The sequence below is a fragment of the Osmia bicornis genome, chromosome 11 (genome assembly GCF_907164935.1).
Source record: "Osmia bicornis bicornis chromosome 11, iOsmBic2.1, whole genome shotgun sequence".
Lineage (NCBI taxonomy): Eukaryota > Metazoa > Arthropoda > Insecta > Hymenoptera > Megachilidae > Osmia > Osmia bicornis.
This window is the reverse complement of record NC_060226.1, coordinates 705,139-726,658: the sequence shown is the minus strand read 5'-3', so window position 1 is coordinate 726,658 and position 21,520 is coordinate 705,139. Positions and strand designations below refer to the sequence as shown.

Here is a 21,520-nt window from a genome sequence, read left to right as displayed (position 1 = left end):
ACACATTTTGTTAGAAACGAATACAAACTTTTTATAAAAATTATAGTAATTTCTTGCACCAACTGGGCATCGTTAATAGTTAAATAAAATTGTTTGCTATAAATACCCCAAAATGGACTAGAGTTTAATTATTTATTGGAGGAGTCTGGATGGCAGAGTTTAAAATGTTTTTTGGTTGAAAATTTGCCTTCTATTGCTTTTGTTTTGAGGCGACCAAGAGCTTCCAAATGTCACTCGTAGCGTAATCTGATTAAAGGCTTGGAAAGCGTTACGCTCTGAGCCTCTAACGGTAATAACTATTATCGGTGCTTCATGCTGATTAATATTGTTCGCGTTCATTGAAGGTAGGAAGTTGCACAGGTTGTTGTAAAAGTTTCATCTTTGTTTTCGTGGCTATTAAACGTAGCTGACTTTATTTTAATTAATTTTGAATTTGAATCTCTATAACTGTACCCGTTGTCCTGAATTTGATGTTTTAAATATTTCACGGTGTTGAATGATAATGGCGGAATCTATTGGTTCGTTTGTTTTGGCCGCCAAAAAGTGTGTGTGAATTTGTGTGCCGCATGGTGGCGCGTGTGATGTGCGTATTGCATGCCTCGATTTGATCGCGTTGCTGGAATGTTTGGTTGAGTTGATCGTCCCGCGCCGGTATGTACGCACGTGTTTCAAGTACTATATGTATTCTTTTGTAAAGTTAAGATTAATATAACTAAAGTTTGTATTTCAAGTCTCCTCGTATCATTACCTTTACTAGACCGCTGTGAGTTTCTGATAGGTTATGGGCGCAGAGAACTATAAAAATTTGCAGAAGAACAAGTACGGAAAAAATTCAAGATGGCCAGCATGGAAAACTCGTGCCACATCGAAAAGTTGTCCAACAACAATTACGAATCAAGCGTGCTGATCAGCAACAATCTATGGACGTATGTAAATGGAAGCAATGTTAAAAATGAACAAAATGAAGTAGAATGGACTTCCAAAGACGAGAAAGCATTGGCTTTAATAATACTAAGCACAAAGGAAAATCAGTTGAATCACATCAAAAGGGCAAAAACATCCAAACAAGCGTCTACGGCAAAAGGCAGTTCTGTACGAACAATTATACCGGATGAAGAAGAAACCATAACAAAAAATGGCGAAACACGTGGGCGATTTCGTGAACCTGACAGAGAAATTAGAAGAGGCAGGGGTATATAATTCCCGGACGAGCTTTTGTTTATCATGTTATTAAACTCGCTATCTGACAAATACGAAAATTTCCGCGTAACTATGGAATCAACGGATACTATACCCGAAATAAACGCTTTGAAATCAAAATTAATCGAAGAGGAAGCCAGACGCGGAGAAAGAAACGAATCCCACGAATCATCTGAAAATGATACCTTAATCGCGAAAAATAATTTTTAACAAAAAATACAACCGGCTTCAAAATGCGCTAAAAAGTGTAAAATAATTTGTATTTCGTTTATATAACTACGTAACAATTATTAATAAAACCTCTTGTTGCATTAACACTTAAACGACCGCTCACGAGATTTCTCGTGTTTCAATGCTGAGATACGGTCCTTTAAGTGTTAACACAATGTGCTAAAAAGTATAAAATAATTTCTATTTCATTTATACCAATACTCCACAGATATTAATAAAACCTGTTTAATCATTAAATAGTATACTAAATACATTTCAACCTTTTCGGAGGCGGCGAAAAATTAAAAACATTTCTTTTACCAGGAAGATCCTAGTTCAGGCGTCGGCAGCCTATATGGTAACTCGCGGGTCACGAAGTAACCTATTTGATAATTTCAAGTAAACAATATACAACGTAAATCAACATACCCATTGGATATTAACTACATGTACATACATCAAAAGTGCTGCCAGCTTCTGATACAAACGTTACAATTACAAATGTTTTCAGCAAGTGTGAAATAAAATAATTTTTAACAAAAAATACAATCGACATCAAAATGTGCTAAAAAGTGTAAAATAATTTCTATTTCATTTATACCAATGCTCCACAGCTATTAATAAAACCTATTTAATCGTTAAATAGTACAGTAAAACTTGGATATATGCAACAAACATTGGGACCCAGGCGTTGCATATATCCAGTCGAGGTGTCGAATCTCGGGTTACACGCGACGAGCAGCCAAGCGTGAACGTAGAAAAGGACAGACAGTGGTGGAAAGAGAGAGGTCCGATGATCAAAGGAAAGAACCGAAACGTATCGGTGTGACTAATACTAATTGAACTATAAAACTTTTTTATTTTTGACTTTTTTTTACTGAAACTTTTACTACCGCATTGGTGAAATTTTTCTGATTAAAATGATACCAAACACGATATAGTTTGAATTATAATTACTTGCTAAAATTGATGTTAAAAGTTGGCGAAAAGCAAAGGAGGATTGGAAATGAAAACCGGTTGCGGCGTCGGCTCGGGTTTCAAACGTTGCATATATCCAAGCGAGGTGTCGATTCTGGGCATTTAAACGTTGCATACATCCAGTCTTGGTTTCGATTCTGGGCATTTAATGTTGCATATATCCAGTCTTGGTGTCGATTCTGCGTCCGTACAAATCGTTTGTACCGTGCCGCGTTACCTATTCTACGTTCGTTCACAACATGCGACGTGTTGCATGTTGCATGTTGCGTGTTGCGTGTTTGATGTATCTTTGGTGTACAGCCTGCCTTATACATATGTAGCCAAATCATATCGTGTTTGGTACCATTTTAATCAGAAAAATCTCACAAATGCGTTAGTAAAAGTTTCATTAAGAAAAAGTTAAAAATAAAAAAGTTTTATCGTTCAATTAGTATTAGTCACACCGATATTACGGTCGGATCATATTACACGGTTTCCTCGCCGAGCGGCTCGGTTCGGCTTAGGGGGATCCCCCCAAGTAGAGGGGATAGCGATGTTGCATACATCCAGACAAACTTTTGTTGCATATATCCAGGTTTTACTGTATACTAAATACATTTCAACGTCAATAACTCTATAATATGCAAAGTTTCGTTCCGATTGGTCCATCCGTCTCGAAGTAATCGGTGAACATACATAAAAAAAATATACTGATCGAATTGACTAAGCTCCTCCTTTTTCGAAGTCGGTTAAAAACGCTAATTATACTACTAAGACCACAGACTCCTATCAAAAAGAGACTACCTCAAGAGGAAAATTTCCACTTAAGTGTTTTAATTGCGGTAGGATGGGGCATAAATCAAGTAAATGCAGATTGCCGAGACGAACGGTCATCGAAAACAAGAGAGATGTCATGTACACTGAGTTTCATCGAACTTGTCGCGGCGTGTGACTTTAACACATATTCACACCGGAGAGCCGATGGGCGAGGGGTACGCGAAGGAGGGACTGCAGCCAATTGACTGTCGACGTGAATATGTGTTAGTGTCACACGCCGCGACAAGTTCGATGAAACTCAGAGTACACAGAAATAATATCGGCCGAACCAAAAAGATCAGCAACGTGGTGCCTGAATAGCGGCGCCACAAGTTACATGTGCAACGACGCCAGCAAATTCTTCCAAATAGACGTGTGCGAAAAAAAATCGTGTTCTTGGCACCAGAGCAACGCGTGGAGAATTCGTCGACACCGGCAGTGTTAACTGAAACTTACAGTTGCAAATTAAACTACAAAACGCATTATTAGTGCCACAGTTCAAAAACAATCTAATGTTGGTTTTGCGTATCGTAGATAACGGGTATTCTGTATATTTTGACAAAAGCGGTACGTATGTAAAACGAAAAGACAGCTCAATTGTGACAAAAGCTAAAAGACAAGGACAATTGTTTGTGGTGAGTGCAAATCGAAACGTGTTGCAAGCAAGAGCACTGCAAGCATCCTGTACGAAGGACAAACAACTGCGATGGCATCAATGCTACAGACATTTAAATTATCGTGATATGAACATATTAGCGATAAACGATATGGTGGATGGAATGAACATGACGCCAACTGTCGACAAATTCACATGTGAAATCTGCTACCTGTGCAAAATTCACCAGCTACCTTTCATCGAATCCAGTAGTAGAAGCAGGCAAAAACCGAAAGCGATACAATCAGACATTTGTAGACCATTCGCTGTGCCTTTTTTAGGTGGTGCCAACTATTTCGCCATGTTTATCGACGATAACACCAGGTATATTGAGGTAGTCATGTTCAAACAGCGTTCTGACATTTTTACACCCTTCAAAAGTTATAAAGCGCGTATAGAAAATGAGTTAGGACATACAATTAAGAGGCTGAGAAGCAATCAACAACAAAAATGTCAAAGTTGAGTATGTGCGAAGCGAGCGAATGATTGCAGATATCCTAACGAAACCATTTGTAAAGTGATCAGCATAATACGTAAGGCTCACCCCGTCGAGAATGAGAACCCGCAGCACCGCGTCATAGTTAATGTCCCTCAACACGGGCCCAAGAATTGAGCCCTGTGGGACGCCGCGGTGAACCCCCCTGGTGCAACACCCCCTTTCGGCCCGGAAACACGATGTACCTGCTTCGTAGGTAATCCCCGATCAACACCCTTAGGTAAGGAGTGCAGGGTGTTGAACACGTTCACGATGTCCAAACTAACACCCAACGTCACCCCGCCCCGAGATGTGGCCGACTCTGTGAGGGACCTGACGCGGTGAATTGCGTCTATAGTACCGCGTCCCTCGTAAAATCCAAATTGTGACTCAGTCAGATCGGGGCTCATACGCGACAGGTGACTGGAAAGGCGGGAAGCAACGATAAGCTCGAAGAGCTTCCCCACCTCACCCAGCAGACAAATGGGCCGATAGGCAGAGGGAGAATCGGCGGGTCTACCTACCTTCTCCAGGAGGACTATCCGCCCTGTTTTCCACTCGGGTGGAAACTTCCCGGCCTGCAGGCAGGCATTGAAAAGCCGCCACGGCGGGGGCGCGAGGACGCGTAAGGCCAAGACCCAGGTGCGGCCAGAGATACCATTAGGGCTCGGAGTGGTACTCCGGGCCGAAAGAGTTTTGATGGCCCCGGCCAGCTCCTCCTCAGTGACCTCCACATCGGCGGACCAGATGACAGGATCCGCCTACTCGACACGATGCCGCGGCTCCTTCCTGTCCTGGGGAAAGAGTGTCGCCACGACATGCTTGAACAGCTGGGGCTCGAGACTCTGCGTGACCGGGGGCGCCCAAGAGCGAAGCTTGCCCATTACTAAACGAAAAGGGCGCCCCCATGGGTCTTTGTCGAGAGCGCCGAGGAACTCGACCCAAGCTCTGATCTTGGCCTCTCTGATGGCCCGCTGGAGAGCCTCAACTAGCACACGATAACAGCCGTGTAGCACCTCCTCCCTTGCCGGGTCGCGGGTCCTTCGCCTGGTACTGGCGACGGGCAGCAAGACACTCGCGTCTTAACTTATCGATTTCTCCCGTGTACCAGTATACTGGCCCGGAGTATAACGAAATCACAAATTGTAGTCATGGCACTCCGGAACCACTCTGTTTCCGCCCCACATCCGCAACCGGCCCGGTCGGTAACTCTTGCCAGGCCACCGCAAGGGCTAAGACCATCAGTGCATCCTCGTCGAGTCGTTTCAGGATCTACCTCCGCGGTGGTGGGCCCACATGTGAGCGGCGCATGGTGACGGAAATATCGAATCGAATGAAGAGGTGGTCACTTAAAGTTTCTACCTCATCCGCCCCCCTCCAACTTGATACGCAGCGCGCCGCAAGGGGCGTAGTCCAAGAAAGGTCGGCGATTGACGCCCCCTGCGGTTGTACGCATGTATTTCTCAAGCCCCTGTTGAGCAGGTGGAGCTCGAACAACGCCGCCCACTCCAAAACCTCCTCGCCCCTCGCGTCAGTCCTGGGGGGCCTCCAGGTGGCCTTGGCGTTAAAATCCCCCAGGATGAGCACTGGCCGGGGTAGGCATCGGGAGACAAAACTCCCTACTCGGTCCAAATACTCTTTAAAGGACGCGAAGGTCCAACGAGGCGGAGCATAACTACCCATCACCGTAAAAACATCCTAGTGGACTGCAACCCCGCTCGGTCTCGGTGAGTACCACAGGCGGGGATCGGAATTCCGTCTCGTCCCCCACCCAATCAGAACGGGTGGGGACGCGGTAGGGCTCCGCTGCGACGGCCAACGCGATTCGCCAGGGTCTGGATAAAAAGATCCTGTGCCCTGGACGAGCAATTCAAGTTCGTCTGCAAGATTGGACCCTCGGGTCCCATTTCACTCCAACTCCTGAACCTCCCCTCCCATTACGCTAGCCCAAGCCACGGCTCTTACCGTGGGCGTGGACACGTTAGGGAGGGGGAGGGGCCTGCCGCCGCCCCATTGCCCTGACCGATCTACCACGCTGGTACATTTTGATCTCACGCGGCCGAACTCCAGGCACCTAAAGCACTGATGGGTGCGAGCCGTTAGGGCCTCGACCTTGGTCGAGACCAACCCTACTGTCAGCCTCCCGGAGGCTACCACTTTGTTGGCGGCCACCAGCGGACACTGGACCCATATGGTGTCCAGCCGCGAGGGGGTGAGTCAAACTACTTCAACCCTGACATCACCCCTGTCACACCCCTCTGCCGAAGAAACTGCAACCGTCACTTCTTCTGAAGTAACGGAGTCATTCAGCCCGGAGATCCTGAGTTCCGCCCTCTTCACAGAGTGGAACACACGCACCTCCGTCCCTTGGAAAACCTCCCGGAGGCGGCCAGCGAGTGCCTCCGCCTTGGTCGCCCCATCAGATCCGGAGACCTCCAAAATAAGTCCGTCCGTAATCACGCGTTTCAGTCTGTTGCGTACTTTGCGTGGTCAGCGCGGTCAGAAATAACACACCTACGTAACGGTTACAAACAAATTATATTTAACAGGAAAGAAAGTATTTACAATAGTCACTGTATTTTCAATCACAACACGTGATGCGTGGTCAGCGTCTGTACAACTACTTACACTTAAATGCTAAATACATTAATTACACTGACGAAAACACGCGGGGACAGAATAGAGCTGCGAAATGCGCGGGCTGAAATAATCTGTGTCGCGTAAACAATATAAGCGTACTTGTACGAAAAGCGTGATCAGCGTAGCACGTGGTAGCGCGTCGAACGATCGTACAAGAAGAACAAGAATCGATCATGGTGTCGATCGTGCCGGTTCCGCGTGGAGAGGGGACCGCGTGGACAAAGTGGGCCCGAGAGGTGCTGCCGCTATCAGTAACGACGCACCAACGAAGTATTTTCGTTGCCAACTTCGCCGTTCGGCGTAGAATTGGGGAATTTCGCTAACACAGTCGGACCGCCGAAATACCAAGGTCCGGCAAGCGGACGGAGTTTTTAGCGGTGACCATGGCCTCCGCATAGCTCATCCCCCCCCCCTCGGTTCCACCGTCAAGGTGAACGCCACGGTTTTATGCGACTTCGCAACGCGGAGCTTTTTCTGCTGGGCCACTGAGGCCTCTTTACTCGCAGAAAGCTTGCCGACCTTAGGCTTGGCACCCTGTGGTGGGAAGGAAGGAGAAGGGTCTCACGGGCAATGTGTTTAACATGGGCATTTTGTAAAATGACCGGGCATTGTGTAGAATGCCCGTTCGAAAGGACCTTGTGCAAAATGTCCGTAACAAGTTTCGGTCAATCTATAAAATGTCCGGTCATAATACAGATTACCTAGAGGGTGGTGGTTAATGTATCGAAACGCTTTTGTTACGATAAATGTGATTAATCCGGTGATTATATACAGGGTGTTCGACAAAAGGTAGGGGATTTTTTAAGGGGTGATTCCAGGGATCAAAATAAGACGAAAATAAAGAATGACGAAATAGCGTTTGCGGCTTTGTTTTCCAGTAATTAACGTTTAAAAATTCGAGTAAAAAAAGCGCCTAAAACCTGCAACCTGCCCAGCAACGACGACTGAATGTCAGGTCAGCAGAGGTGGATACAGTTATAACCAAGAAGAGAAAGCCGAAAGCTGCAACTGAGAAACAGAATAGCACGAGGTAAGTTCCTACTTACTTATTCAATGATTCTTGGTTATGACTGTACCTAGCCCTGCTGACCTGACGTTCAGTCGTCGATGCTGAGTAGATTGTAGGTTTTAGGTGCTTTTTACTCGAAATTTTAAACGTTAATTACTGGAAAACAAAGCCGCAAACGGTATTTCGTCATTCTTGATTTTCGTCTTATTTTGATTCCTAGAATCACCCCTTAAAAAATCTCCCACCTATTGTCGAATACCCTGTATATAATCACCACTAAATTTGGTAAATGTGATAAATTATTGAATATTTATCAAATTATTGATGCTAATTCATTCAGTAACTGGTGTTGATTTGTCGATTCAAAAGTTCAAGCGATACAAAATTGCGCATATTGTTCATGTCTTGCCTTCGGCATTCACCTGCAGTTCGCCTGCAGGTTTCCTAGTTGTAATAATAATAATAAGTTTAATGCCAACGAACCGTGAGCATTATATAAAATGTCCGGGTCATTTGTGAAATACCTGCCCATTATACAGGGTATCCCAGAACTAGGTCGACAGCCGAAGAGGGATGATTGCTCAGGTGATTCTAAACAACTTTTTCCTTTGCCAAAATGTTGATCGAATTATTAACGAAAGACACTGACCAATCTGAGCGCATACAGCGCGCGGGCTCAGGGACGACAGTGTCGCTTAAAAAACCGGTCCTGACGTAGATTCGGAAGCAGATAATTACCACTGGGTCACTGTGTCGTTCCCAACCATTCGACAAAGAAACACGTTCGGTAAAACAGCTGATTTCATGGTCAGGCCAGTGAACTCTCCCCATTTATTGTACTTAGGTATGAATAATAAGTTTTTAAGTGAAAAACTCGGCCCCTTTCGAGGCCGCCTATTGTCCATACCTAAGTGCAATAAATGAGGCGTGTTCACCGGCCCATAAAAGCAGCTGTTCTACTAAACGTGTTTTCTCGTCGAATGATTGGGACTGACCCAGTGGCAATTATCTGGTTTCAGCGTAGCAGGTTTGTTCGAAAATGAGCTAATTCAACTGTCGCCACGCGGACTGCGGCAGCACTTTACAACGCGACTGGCAGCCACATTGGATATCGGTCATCTCGATCAATCAGCGTGTCCAACGCTTGCTCAAGGCGACGCGAACGGCTCGTGCCGCCGAGAAGCCTTCTTCACGGCCATTATTGTTCGGCATTGCGTTGATTAAACAAGTGCTTTGTAAATCGTTCGTTACAGTTATATCATACAAGTCTATTAGCTCAATCTTGCTTGCATGAACGCGATTAGTGCCAACGGCCAACGCGAACGCAGGATTTAGCACTCTCAATCTCAAATCCACGAGATTAATACAATTTCGTGGTGCCCACGAAACACGACGTGTGCGAACTGCTAATAAACTCTCAAACTCTTGTGCTCTAATTCATATTTCAAAACTGATTGTAAATAGTGTATATAATTGTTCCTGTAAATATACGGTGTATTTGTTCATCATCACGTGCTTATTCGTCTCACCGCCAACTTGCAACCGAACCGGTACACTCGATTTCGAACGCGGACAATCTCGAATTCAATCTCGAACAAGGTTAATTTAGGAACGAATGGGGGGTAAGTTTCATTTAAATTGTTTTCAAATTTTTCATCATTAACGCAGCCTCCAATTGAAACGTTTATTAATTATTCCATTTCAATCATTTTTATTTGTTGTTTAGAATGCTTAGAATTTCCTTTTTTACAGTATGACAGGCGACAAGAGATTAGGTTCCCCAGGTAGAGACCCAAGAAACGTCGGTTTTGTCGCCGCTGTCCGCCCTAGAAGAGGACCTCGACCCCAATCTTCCCCATGGCCTACGCGTAGACCTTCCGCGTTGATGAGTGACAGCAGGGGGAACGAACTCAGTTGATGTAGAAGGAACAGCTGAGAAACCAACCACGTCCCCCGCACCCCTGCGCCCTCCCACTTCATAGTGCTGTCCATAGTGCTGGACTTGGTGGCCTGGCCTTCCACCACCGAAGTCCCACGATCGCTGGATAACGACGTGGAGGGGTCCGCTTGACCACCACCATCCACGCCGGTACTGGGGGATCCGAAATCCCCTGCACCGTAAACTGTATCCTTTTTCGGTGTACAATCTATAATTGAAATTGAAGTATCGTGTGTTTCATGAGCCACCGCTCCCTCCCCCTCAATAAAGCAGCCAGACGCATTAGTCAGTACCGGGGCCTGGCGTACCACATCCGGTACCTCACGGTCGTAGGATAACAACGTGGCAGGGTCCGCTTGACCACTCGCAACCACGCTAATACTGGGGGATACGAAGCCTCCTGCATCGTAAACTCCGTCACGTTTTAAATTGTCTGTCATATTTAATTGAAAAAGTTCGTCGTTCCAAAGAAGAGAATGCCAATATCGTCATAAGTAGCTCCCGGCCCGACGCCGCCACCAACCTTTTCGCCTCTCCACCCTCGGCCTTGCCGACAAGGCCCTGCCAGGGTCCGAAGACCCCGATCGGCATCGCCCAAGGGCATCATCAAGGCTACTATGGCGATGACAAACGCTCCCCTATTAGTCGCCTCTTACGGCAGACAGGGAATATTGTGGCTGTATTCTGGCCCTAGCCACAGGAACATGCCAGTATACCTTTTTTTTTTCATGGGGGAAATCTTCTACAAGACACCCCCAGCCCCCCTCGGGAATGGCGGGGGTAGTGCAGGATTTTTACCTGCTAAAACCCCATGGTGGCCTGCGCTGGGTTTGTGGGAGGGTCCCGGGACCTCAGACGAACATGCCGGGACCCCCCACCCTTAGCGCGTTTGCGCCCCATCTCGGGGGGGGGTCTAACCTTTGACCCTCCCCCTACGTGCCAACTCCGCCGACCTCGGGCCGCGTGCAGTGGCAACCGGGGCCCCAGCCTGGGCCATCTGCGGCCTAGCGGCTCCACCTTGGAGTCGCCTATCTGCGATGGGGGAGAGGGGCAAGCCCCTCCCGCCGTCCTATCCCCCTGGAGGAGGTCGGAGCCTCCCCCCGCTACATCTTCTGTCGTTGCTGCGACGGTAGCCACACCAATCAGTATACCTAACCCAACCTATCCTACCAATCTCTCAATCTCCGCCTACTGGCCTCTCAGTTTTGCACTTGTTTTTCGAATGTTTACACATCAATGTGTACTGTGCACCGATGAGATGTTGCTGAGGCTAAGGAATGCGGGTACAATTGGTCGGAGGTTTCTAGTCACGCCTAATGCACACGCATTCTAAACCGTCGCGCGTTATTGGTCGAAACGTTCACACATACTAAGCCCGCCGCTTGCACACCGCAAAGTCAAATGGTGTGGGTGCGTGACGACGTTAGGACTAGGCGGGACAGACCGAGGAGTCACTCCTTAGCCCCCGCAACATCTCATCGGTGCACTATACTTATTGTGAGTAGGTAATTTTCCAAAATATAAAAGTGCAATAACGTAGGTAAATTTTATTTGTTAACTATATAGATCTTTACTTTTGTGTGTAGCACATTTATTTAATAGAATCTATTGTTCTTTCAATACATTTCAATTTAGTATTAATAACATTTTAATAGTATCATATACAAATTTTTACAAAATTATATTTATTATATTTATACATACATATTTATATATTTATTACATACTATATTTATTAGTTAATACTGACAAAGCGTTATTGTGTTCCCAATTGTAAAGGAAATTGTGATAGGACTCGAAAAGAAAATAATTATATTTCTATATTTTTATTCCTGAAAGATAAGCAATTGCAGAAAAAATGGATGGTTGCTATTTCCCTGTAAAAATTAGACACCAACGAAATATTCTGCAGTTTGTAGTCTGCATTTTGCAGAAACTGATATACAAAGGTATCAGGGTATTCTATCTACTAATATATATTTACAAAATCGACAAGTTCGTTTTCTTTTACTGAAATTAAAAAAAAATTTCAAATTTGTGATGATAATAGTAACGATCTTCATGATCTTTCTGTTGATATAAGTGGTTCTTCAAAAATCTTCGATATTGAATATTTATCCAATTGTTTTGTAAATGATTCTATTAAGATTTATACATATATTTGGTTATGGATCCCATTCTGTTGCTAAAAAATTGACTTGTAATATGTATAAGTTATTAATTGTGGAGGATAAAGATACAACTATAAATAATATATTTTGATCACTTACAAAGACTTTACAACAATTACAAAATTATCCTTTAAGATGATTTTATAATTACCTATACAACTCTTCCCTTTAATGACTAATTACTCTTTTCAACGTGTTTACTTATTGTTAGTCTCTTTGACTTCATACCAATAATTTTGTCTATTTCAGGTTTCTATTAACTCATATATGTATATGCCTTCATTAATTTTCAAATGTTTCATTTTAATTCAAAGATGATTTTATTTTGCTTCATACTTATATTTTATTAAAACCACTGTAAATATTTCCAATATTATGTATCACAACACCAAACTATTCCGAGAGTCCACAAAATGTATACCACATTTATAAATATTAACACTTAAACAATCGCTCGCGCGATTTCGCGTGTTTCTATGCTGAGATGTGGTCTTTTACGTGTTAATATACTTTAATATCACTTCTACCTATCATAGTTATAATATTTATATATTGCTTATACATAATTAATAAAGAATTGTGTATTTTAACATAATTTTCTATGAAAAGATGCGTTAATTATAATCCCAAGTAGAAAACTCCCATTATTGAAAATAAGACTCCCGATCCCCCTACAAGCAATGTTGTCATGTTGTTCAGCACGACTAGTACTAGAGTAGGCTGTGGTATGCCTCGGTCAACTGTGGAAATGCGATGTCCCTGTCCTGGCCGTGCTGAAGAAAAATGGGGTCCTGTCCTTACCGACAAGTCGGCGTGATGACCTCAGGGATAATGCACATCAACAGCAACCTTGGTAGGTTGGTGGACGAAGACATGGCGCGATCAACTGTGGAAATGCGATGTCCCTGTCCTGATCGTGGCCGAAGAAAAAGTCCTGCGCGCATTTGTGCAGGTTGGAAATGTCCCAACCGCTTGATCGGGAGTGCAACGGCGTGGATTCGCAATCCCTCATGCTTGCATGGCAGATTGCGGTTAAAAGGAAGCGCCGTTGTGGCTATACGCCGATATTCCTGGGATATCCCCAAAGGATGAAAGGGTACCGGCAGCTCACCTTAGGGGAGAGATTTTAGTGGGTAGTATGTCTAGCTAGGGGCGGCCCCTTCTGGGCTGCCCCGTCCATGTACTTTGGGTTGGCCCCCACCAATGGACACCTGGCAACCCCTTCTGGGAGATATGAGTCCCACACTGCCCGGACCCCTCTAGCCGAATAGTGCGACAAGGGGATCACCTGCGCGCGCGCAAACGCATTTCCTCTTCGATTAAAAAAAAAAAAATAAAAAATATTTTTAATAAAACAGGCTGTGGTATGCCTCGATTTGATCGTGTTGCTGAAATATTTGATTAAGTTTGGTTGAATTTGGCGTCATTGAACACTAGAAGCTTACCACATGATATCGTATTTCTTTTTGTTACCGTATAAAATAAAGTGTTGATAAATCGTTGCTTAACATTAAATTCTGGTTCTTTTTTTCTAATCCCGAAGGAAATGTTATAACGCACTCCGTACTCATTAAAATTAATACGGGATTGTTAACTGTTCACACATCACATTAAATATTGCAGAACCGAAAAACAGAATCGCGGATGACTGTTGGCAATGACTGTACACTTTACACGCAGCTATTGACACTGGGCAGATTGCCAGTTTTAGGCACTTTTCACTAGAATTTGTACCATTTGTTGTCTAACACCCTGTATATATGTATTTTTTCAAATATATATAACTAGTGCAGAATGCTCTAATAGCCTGAACAATCATGAAAACTTAAAGATCGCAAATAATCCAATATAAGTAAGCATTTGTGCAACATTCACAAGTTTTCCAGTGCAGAGGAATTCACGTATCCTTTAGCGGCCGGTCGTTCATCCGAGGTTGAGTGTGCGCAGTTGTGTACAAAGCACACGAAGAAATTCACGGGCCGCGACCTGCCAGCGAGGGGATGAAAGTAGTAGGGTGGTGGAGGATGGTTCGGGGTTAGATGGGTATTTTACGTTTGAGGGGTCGGTAAGCTCCTGATGTATTACTGGCTGAGCCTGCGGAGTCAGCGCTGCCGGTCCAACAAACTGGACAATCCGATTTTTTCCTCCTCTCTCACTCTTCCTTCCTGTCGTCCATCCTCGACGAGGAAAAAAGAAGAGATAAAAGATCCAGGAAAGAGAACCGACAAAATGCGCGAACGCTTACGTGCGAAGATACAAATTGTAATCCAGTGCAATTGAATCTCGAAATCAGCAATTTGAAAGACAAATTTTCTTATCTTCATAATTTATAAAATTAATCAAGTCGCAGTTAGTTTAGAATTCCAATATATCTTTGTTTGTCTATAAATCCCATATTTTTGTCCCAGATTGATTTGTTGGGTGAAACTTGACCAATGTCACTGATAACCCTTGTTCATGGAACTTCTGAGTTGGCCAAAATTTCCTTTTCTTTGGAGGAAGTTAAACAGCCTTGTCGAGGTCGGCACTGGGTGACAATGATCCCAAGGTAACCACGATTGTCCTTGTTGTTACTTCTCAAGTTTAGATGACGTCTAAGCTTGAATTTCGTGAATAGTTGACTTCTCTAACCAGGAATCCGTCTTTGAAGGAGAGCTGCTGGTCTGACTGCATAATGAGTTCTTCCACTTACCCAGCACCTATATCCTTCCTTGAATCTGCTCGCTGTCTTCACGCTTCTGGCATCAAAGACTTCGGTCACAAATCGTGATAGAAAGCTTTCTACGTATATTAATTTATTTATGCTTATCCAGAGGAGAAATAACAAGATTTTTAAGTTTTGACAAAAGAAAGCAGTTTCAAGATAAATAGTTTATAACAGAGAACATAAAGATCCCAAGGATTAAAAATTTTCTCAATGTTGATTTTGGTCTTCAGTATACGAGATTTTGTCGCCATGCTGGCGCAAATACTGCAGTTTACTTAATCAGAAACGAGTCGGCATAAATACACAAGATCAGAATATACGTAAGACCTGTGGGTTCTTGAAGGGATGAAAGAATGCAAACACTGGGGACAATTTTGTAAATTTAAATACATTAACGCTCTAAGAAAGAAATAGATAATATTTTTAACTGCAAATTTTTAACAAATTTTCTTAAGAATGTAAAATAATCTTAAAGTCGTTTTTCACCCTCCTTAACTGAAGAGGTACATTCATGAAGTTTTCCCTCGTTAAATGAATAAATATTCAAAGTTGTATTATAATGTAGAACATAAGAACAAAAATACAACTGCAAAGGGTGAATATTTTCATTACAGCCTCCTTCAATTCCTTAATCAGGTATCTTCTTCCGTTTTCTCAGTTTTGATAGACTGCCATTAATAAGCTCGCGAGAGAAATATTTCTGCGATAAGAGCGATTAGACAGCTCGTTCGATAGAAACGTTGTTCCGTTGAATGGCACACGGGAGCTGTGGGATAAAACGGGACGAAGAAACAGGCAGAGAAAGGGACGCGGATAGCATTGGGGTAGCGGAAGGGGATGAACGAGCGAACCGAGCACACCCAGCGAGATCTTCAGATAAAATATCCAATTTAAAGTTTCATCGTAATTTTACGATTCTTGAAAGTAAATTAATAGTATTATCTGCCAGTGCTTTCCGACCACCCCTTCTTTTACCTGCAACCCCACCAACTCCCAGTGTCATCTCTCGCTTTTCATACGACTCTCACCCTCCCTTGTGGAGTCCCCGAAAGGAAGTTCGAAAATAAGCAGCCTATTAGTCATTACCCGCCACCCTTATCGGTAGGCGTTCTAGAGAATCTTTCTGCTGGTTAGAAAGTTCCGCGTAAGGGGTGTTTCTTACCAAGACTTTCGCGAAACTTTTTTAAAAAGAACCGCGCTCATTCTTTATATGTTCAGCAAGTAGATTCGAAGAGAGATACGAGTTTCTGGATAAATTTTGTATATTTTCTGACTGGCTGAAGAAAGAAGGGATTAATATCATCCTTTTACAGGGATGGTATTAAAATGCAAATGGACTAACGATTAATTTAAAAAATAAGATTTTGGCGAGTGCAATAACATCTTTAATATCTCTGTAATAGTATAATTACTAATTACAAGATATGTAATAGTATAAGAATCGAAATGGATATTCTGAATTTCCTTTTGTAAAAGAGTATTATTAAAGTCAGAAATTATTTTTTAATTGTCAGACCATAACAAAATTATTTTACAAGTATTAATTAAACTTTTTAATCCTCAATTACTTAAAATTCCAGAATAAAATTATAAAAAATTTAAAATAATAAAAATTTCAAGTAGTTTTGTCCTAATTTAATGTAATACTAGTGACTGGTTATATACACGAATTAATTGTCATCCTATAGAATTATAATACTTCGACCAGTGAATATTTCTTATGCAATTATACATTAAATCATGAGGGGGTTTAGGTTCGAACAGGAAGCGTTAGTTACTCATTGTCAGTCAGTGAGTAAACGTTGTCTGCAAGTGACAGTAAGACAATCGCAGTTTCTAAAGCCACCTGCACACACAGACGATTCGTAAGTGTTTCATATGAAGCCAGCAGACTTATATTTGGCTGTTACATATGAAAGGTGTTGGCAAGCTTAACGGAAGTCAGTAGCAGACCATCTTCACGGCAAATATATGAGCCGTATCTGTAATTTTTATCCGTGTTCGTATTTTTATCCTCTCACGTTTTTCCCATTTATTTCCTCTGTCATTGCTGATATATGTATTTTCCATTCGAATGAATTTAACTCTGTAGGAAATTTAATTATCAATCAAATTCTTTTATAAATTTTTTCAGGAAGTTTTAATAAAAGGATGTAGATTATTATTATTATTGTAATTCATTGAGTTTACAATAATATTTTTGAAAAATTTAGTTTGAAATGTCAATAGATTCTACCATTAAAGCTTAATCTTCTGTAGGCTAATATTAAAACTTAAATTATTCATTGCTCTTAGACTAAAAAATCTATAAAAAATCTGAAACACTCATCAAATTCTCTACTAAATGTTTATAAAGTTTTCCAATAAAAATAAAAATTTTGAGGAAAGAATTCAAGGAGTTTAAATATTGATTTCTTTCTTAATAAAAAAGGACGATAGACAGAATACAGTCGTTTAAATAACTTTAAATTCTCATCAAATAAATCCTCTAAATCGTCGTTAATTAACTTCATGAGAAGCAAATGAGCGGATATTAAATTGATAACAACCGAAGTCATTTATTGGAGTTGAATATAGTTAAAAATTAAATCAGCTCAATTTCTATGGATTGACATAAATAAAAATCAAATATATAATTGATGGAATTTCATCGATTTCTGATTAACGTGAGTGCAATCGCACGTTCGATCATGGTCACGTTCGAAATGGTATAATAGTCACTTCCGGTGTTAATTTATCACAGTAAATACGCCGACGCGACGTCGCGTCGCGTCGGGGGAAGTATATAATCTACTTACGATCCTTAATCTAAGGATATTATACGATGAAACTATCTAGCCGACAATATACAAGGGACCTCGGATAAAAATCTGTATAAGACGCTAAATAATATTATCCGATAAAACTTTTATAACGGTATTATCGTTTCACACACAATTTCCGCCGGGACGTTATAGCGGCTCTTATCGTCAATCTCGTATCTTTGCTATTTACGGCAAATAAAATGTAATCGAAAAAGAAAAAGCAAATGTCTAAATTGATGTTAATATAGCGTTAACATTATAATAGCGTTGTGTAATATTGTGATAAAAGCTATGGGTCATAATGACGATCGTGCCTTGGAATACAAAGTTATTGACGCAGGTGAAAAAAAATTCATATGAGTATGATTTTATAACCGTTAAAGATTACAAAATAAAAAAATAAAAAAATTGTTAATGATTAAACTTACAAAACATATACAAGGATATTAATCTAATGTTAAACGTATAATTTTTGAACGAATGAGTTTAACAAATATTGGAAGGATAAGCTTTAAAGAAACAGTGTAAAATTTAGAAAATAAAAATAACGTGAAATAAAATAAAAATTAAATAAAAATTGAGACTCCCTCCTTGGTCCGTTGTCCGAGGGTTAAATTTTAGTTTAATATTTCTACCATAGCGAGAATTGGGATAACAAAGAATAAAAATTATGTACTTAAACTAAAAAGAAAGTAATAGTATCGCCATTGATAAAAATTGAAAAAAGTAAACTGTATTAAAGTCTTGTGAATCTTATTATAAATGTTATTACAATATTTTAATTGAGTTATGGATTACTAACGATAAAGCTTACATTAGCACCCATAGCAATGAAAGTGCTAAGTAATTAGTTGCGAATAAAAGTTAAAAAACGATGCTGGGTAACAAAAATCTGATCCACTTAAATAAAAAAGAGATTTTCAGGTATTGACCGTTAATTAGTGCTTTTGCAGGCAGACGCTTCAGGCAGCAGCGTGTCGCCTCGTCTTCGTCTGAATATTCATTCCCGTTTCCGAATGCATAGAATTTCAAACGAAGTCCACGAGGAAGAACGAACAATCGCATAAGGAACGATTATGCATCCATCTTCTTGCACCTGGAATAAAACGGATACCGTACTGCGGCTTCGATTATATGGACGAACAGCTTCTCACGTAACCCACCCGATCTCAGATCAAATTTCCTGATGGAATTCAATTTTAAACGATCGACAAGGCTTAACATACATTACGGAGGAACTTTAAACGATAATAATCACTTGACTTAAAAATAAATGAAGCAGTAGGTATAATACATTGTCTAAAGATTGATAAGATTAATGATAACAGTCTTCGATGAAAATGAATAAGCATTATTTATTACGTTTATTAGGTTTATCGATAAATAGGAAATTTTAAATTCCAATAATAATAATTGTTAAAGAAGAAAATTAGTAACTTTGATTATTATTATTTAGTGAAAAATTCACTCGAAAAATCTTGAAATCTATAATAAAGCTATAATATACTACAGTAAAACCTGGATAAGTGCAAAATGACTACCCCCTCCACGTGAAAGGAGTGATTATCCCCCTTGACGAACCGAGACGCTCGAAAATTTTTTTATTTTTGACCTTTTCTCAATGAAACTATTATTAACGCATTTGTGAGATTTTTCTGATTAAAATGAGACCAAATACGATATAGTTTGAATTATATTTATTTATTAAACATTTCTAGCAAAGTACTAAACTGGTCGATGGCTTCATAAACTTATTGTTGCCACGGTTTACTACAGAATACTTCTGAGCTGTAGAACTATTGACTGCAAATTAGATGCTTTATGATGTTAGGAAAAGTCCGTAATTTCCTTCAAACCGGACAGTTTCTTCCTATTGAAAACTAAATTAATTTACAAGCTAATGGTAAAGACCCGATACGAGGTTGTGCCGCAACACAGTAAATAAGAAATAATAGAACAAACAACATAGAATCGACACCTCAGCTGGATATAATGTATGCAATGTTTGGGTCCGAATCTCTCTTGCATTTATCCAGCTTTAAGTGTGCTTAAAAATTAACCACGATCACTGATAGAATCTTTATCGATTTAATAATGAATATACATATGTATCAAAAATAAAAAGAAACACTTAGACTCCTTAATACTACAAAAATGAACATTGCTAAGGAACTAAATGTGTACTTACCATCAGTAAAGGCTTTGAATCGTTAACTGCATCAAACGACTTTAAAATTGGTACCGTCATTGATCACAGAGTGTCTGCAAAGCCTTGTTTCAACTACCGGTCCTGTTGCATCACGGTCCCCATTTGCTTTGTAGTGAAGAGGTTTACTTACCGCACCGGTCCATACGACTATGTACCCAATATCGCAATAATGTTTGTCACGAGTGTTTACGTGTGTCTGTTTCTATTACACGGTGACGCAGGTACGCGTGTAAAACCACCACGTGAATTCATTGATGCGCGACTCAGCAAAAGACGATAATATCGTTGCATTCAAGCCGGATCTTAATATCCGGCCGCGCATCCTCCTAATTGGTTTATTTTCGAGCTGCCAGCGAGCTTGAATTATGAGCATTTAATGAGTCTGCTGCACGTTGTTGATCGTCTTTCCAGAAAACATCCCTTTCTAACCATCTGAAAAAAAACTTGGATCTTTTCCCTCCAATATTTATCCATTAAGGAATTAACCTACTGTGAAATTTTGAAAAATCATGTCATTCGACTTTCTGCTAATACAATGTCAGGTAAGTATTCGTGAGATTATTTGTAGTTTGAAATTTGAAAATTGAAAATTTTATAACGTATAATCGTCCCAGCATTTTCTTACGGACTAAAGGAAATATAAAATTACAGAAACTCCTGATTCGAATAATTGAAAATTTCAATTTAGAAATTGAATCATTAATAATTAGAACCTCCCATCTGTCCCATCTATGTTATTAAAGCTCATAATTATGTATCGATAACAAAAAATATATTTTAAACTCTGAAAAATATTAAAAATATCTGAAATCTAATCGACAACTTGCTTCACCTCTGATAACAAGTGTATGCAAGGAGATAACAGTGTTCACTGTGTGCGTGACAGACGAAAACGATTATGCGAAAAGCAAAAAATCTCGACAAAGAACCTGGTAGGGTTATGCAGAAGATTGTTGCCGTTGATTGTAGAAAGGATCGTAGGAAGGATACTGGGTATTCTCTAGCTTCCGGTGAACGGATAAAAAACGAAGGGATTTCCAGGCAAACGAGCCGTGGCCAAGGAACCGAGCCTAATGGGAAGTGGAGGCTTAATTACAGGTTCAAGCGGATATTAAGGGTATGCACGGCAGCTCAGTATAAACGTTGCAGCCGTCGTGTATGTCTATCGGTCGAAATTGACTGTAACACGAGCTGACAGACGGAGGGTGAAGGGAGGACAGAATGAAAATCAGGGATGAGTTAACAGGTTAAAGGGTTTAAAATAATTATTCGTTCATTGAATTTCAATTGTGGAAATCTGATGTTCTACAAATTCTATCATTTTGCAATTTAATATTTTAATGTTAACGCGTTAACTGCCATGTCAGTCATATTTGGAATTCCATAGGAATCCATCGCCCATACCTATTTATTATTAAAAATTTGTTTACTTATCAAATTAAAAATATTGTTATTAGGTACTTGAAATATAAATTTTATCACCGTGTAATTAACAAGGGTTGAAGGGTTGAAGAAACTGAAAAAATAAAAAACAAGCTGTTCAGAACGCGGCGACTAGAAACGAGTCAGGGCGAAGCGCATCAAGCAAATCCTCAAACGCTGACCAATCTTGAATCACCCATTGGACCAAACGAAATCCACCGAACGAAACGAAAACAATTTTTCAATCGAATGTCTAGAAATTGAGTCAGTGGAAGATTCAATCGAGAATCCTGGTATGGCGAGAAG

General features: G+C 41.0%; 1 protein-coding gene across 1 annotated transcript; it reads left to right on the top strand.

Moving 5' to 3' along the window:
• The first annotated feature begins 611 nt into the window (after nt 1–611).
• LOC123988317 lies at nt 612–1,257 on the top strand. The gene is made up of 2 exons (XM_046287832.1): nt 612–651; nt 779–1,257. Exon 2 carries the CDS (start codon nt 838–840, stop codon nt 1,198–1,200), a length of 363 nt encoding a protein of 120 aa, XP_046143788.1. The 5' UTR covers nt 612–651; nt 779–837; the 3' UTR covers nt 1,201–1,257.
• Nucleotides 1,258–21,520: the final 20,263 nt, after the last annotated feature.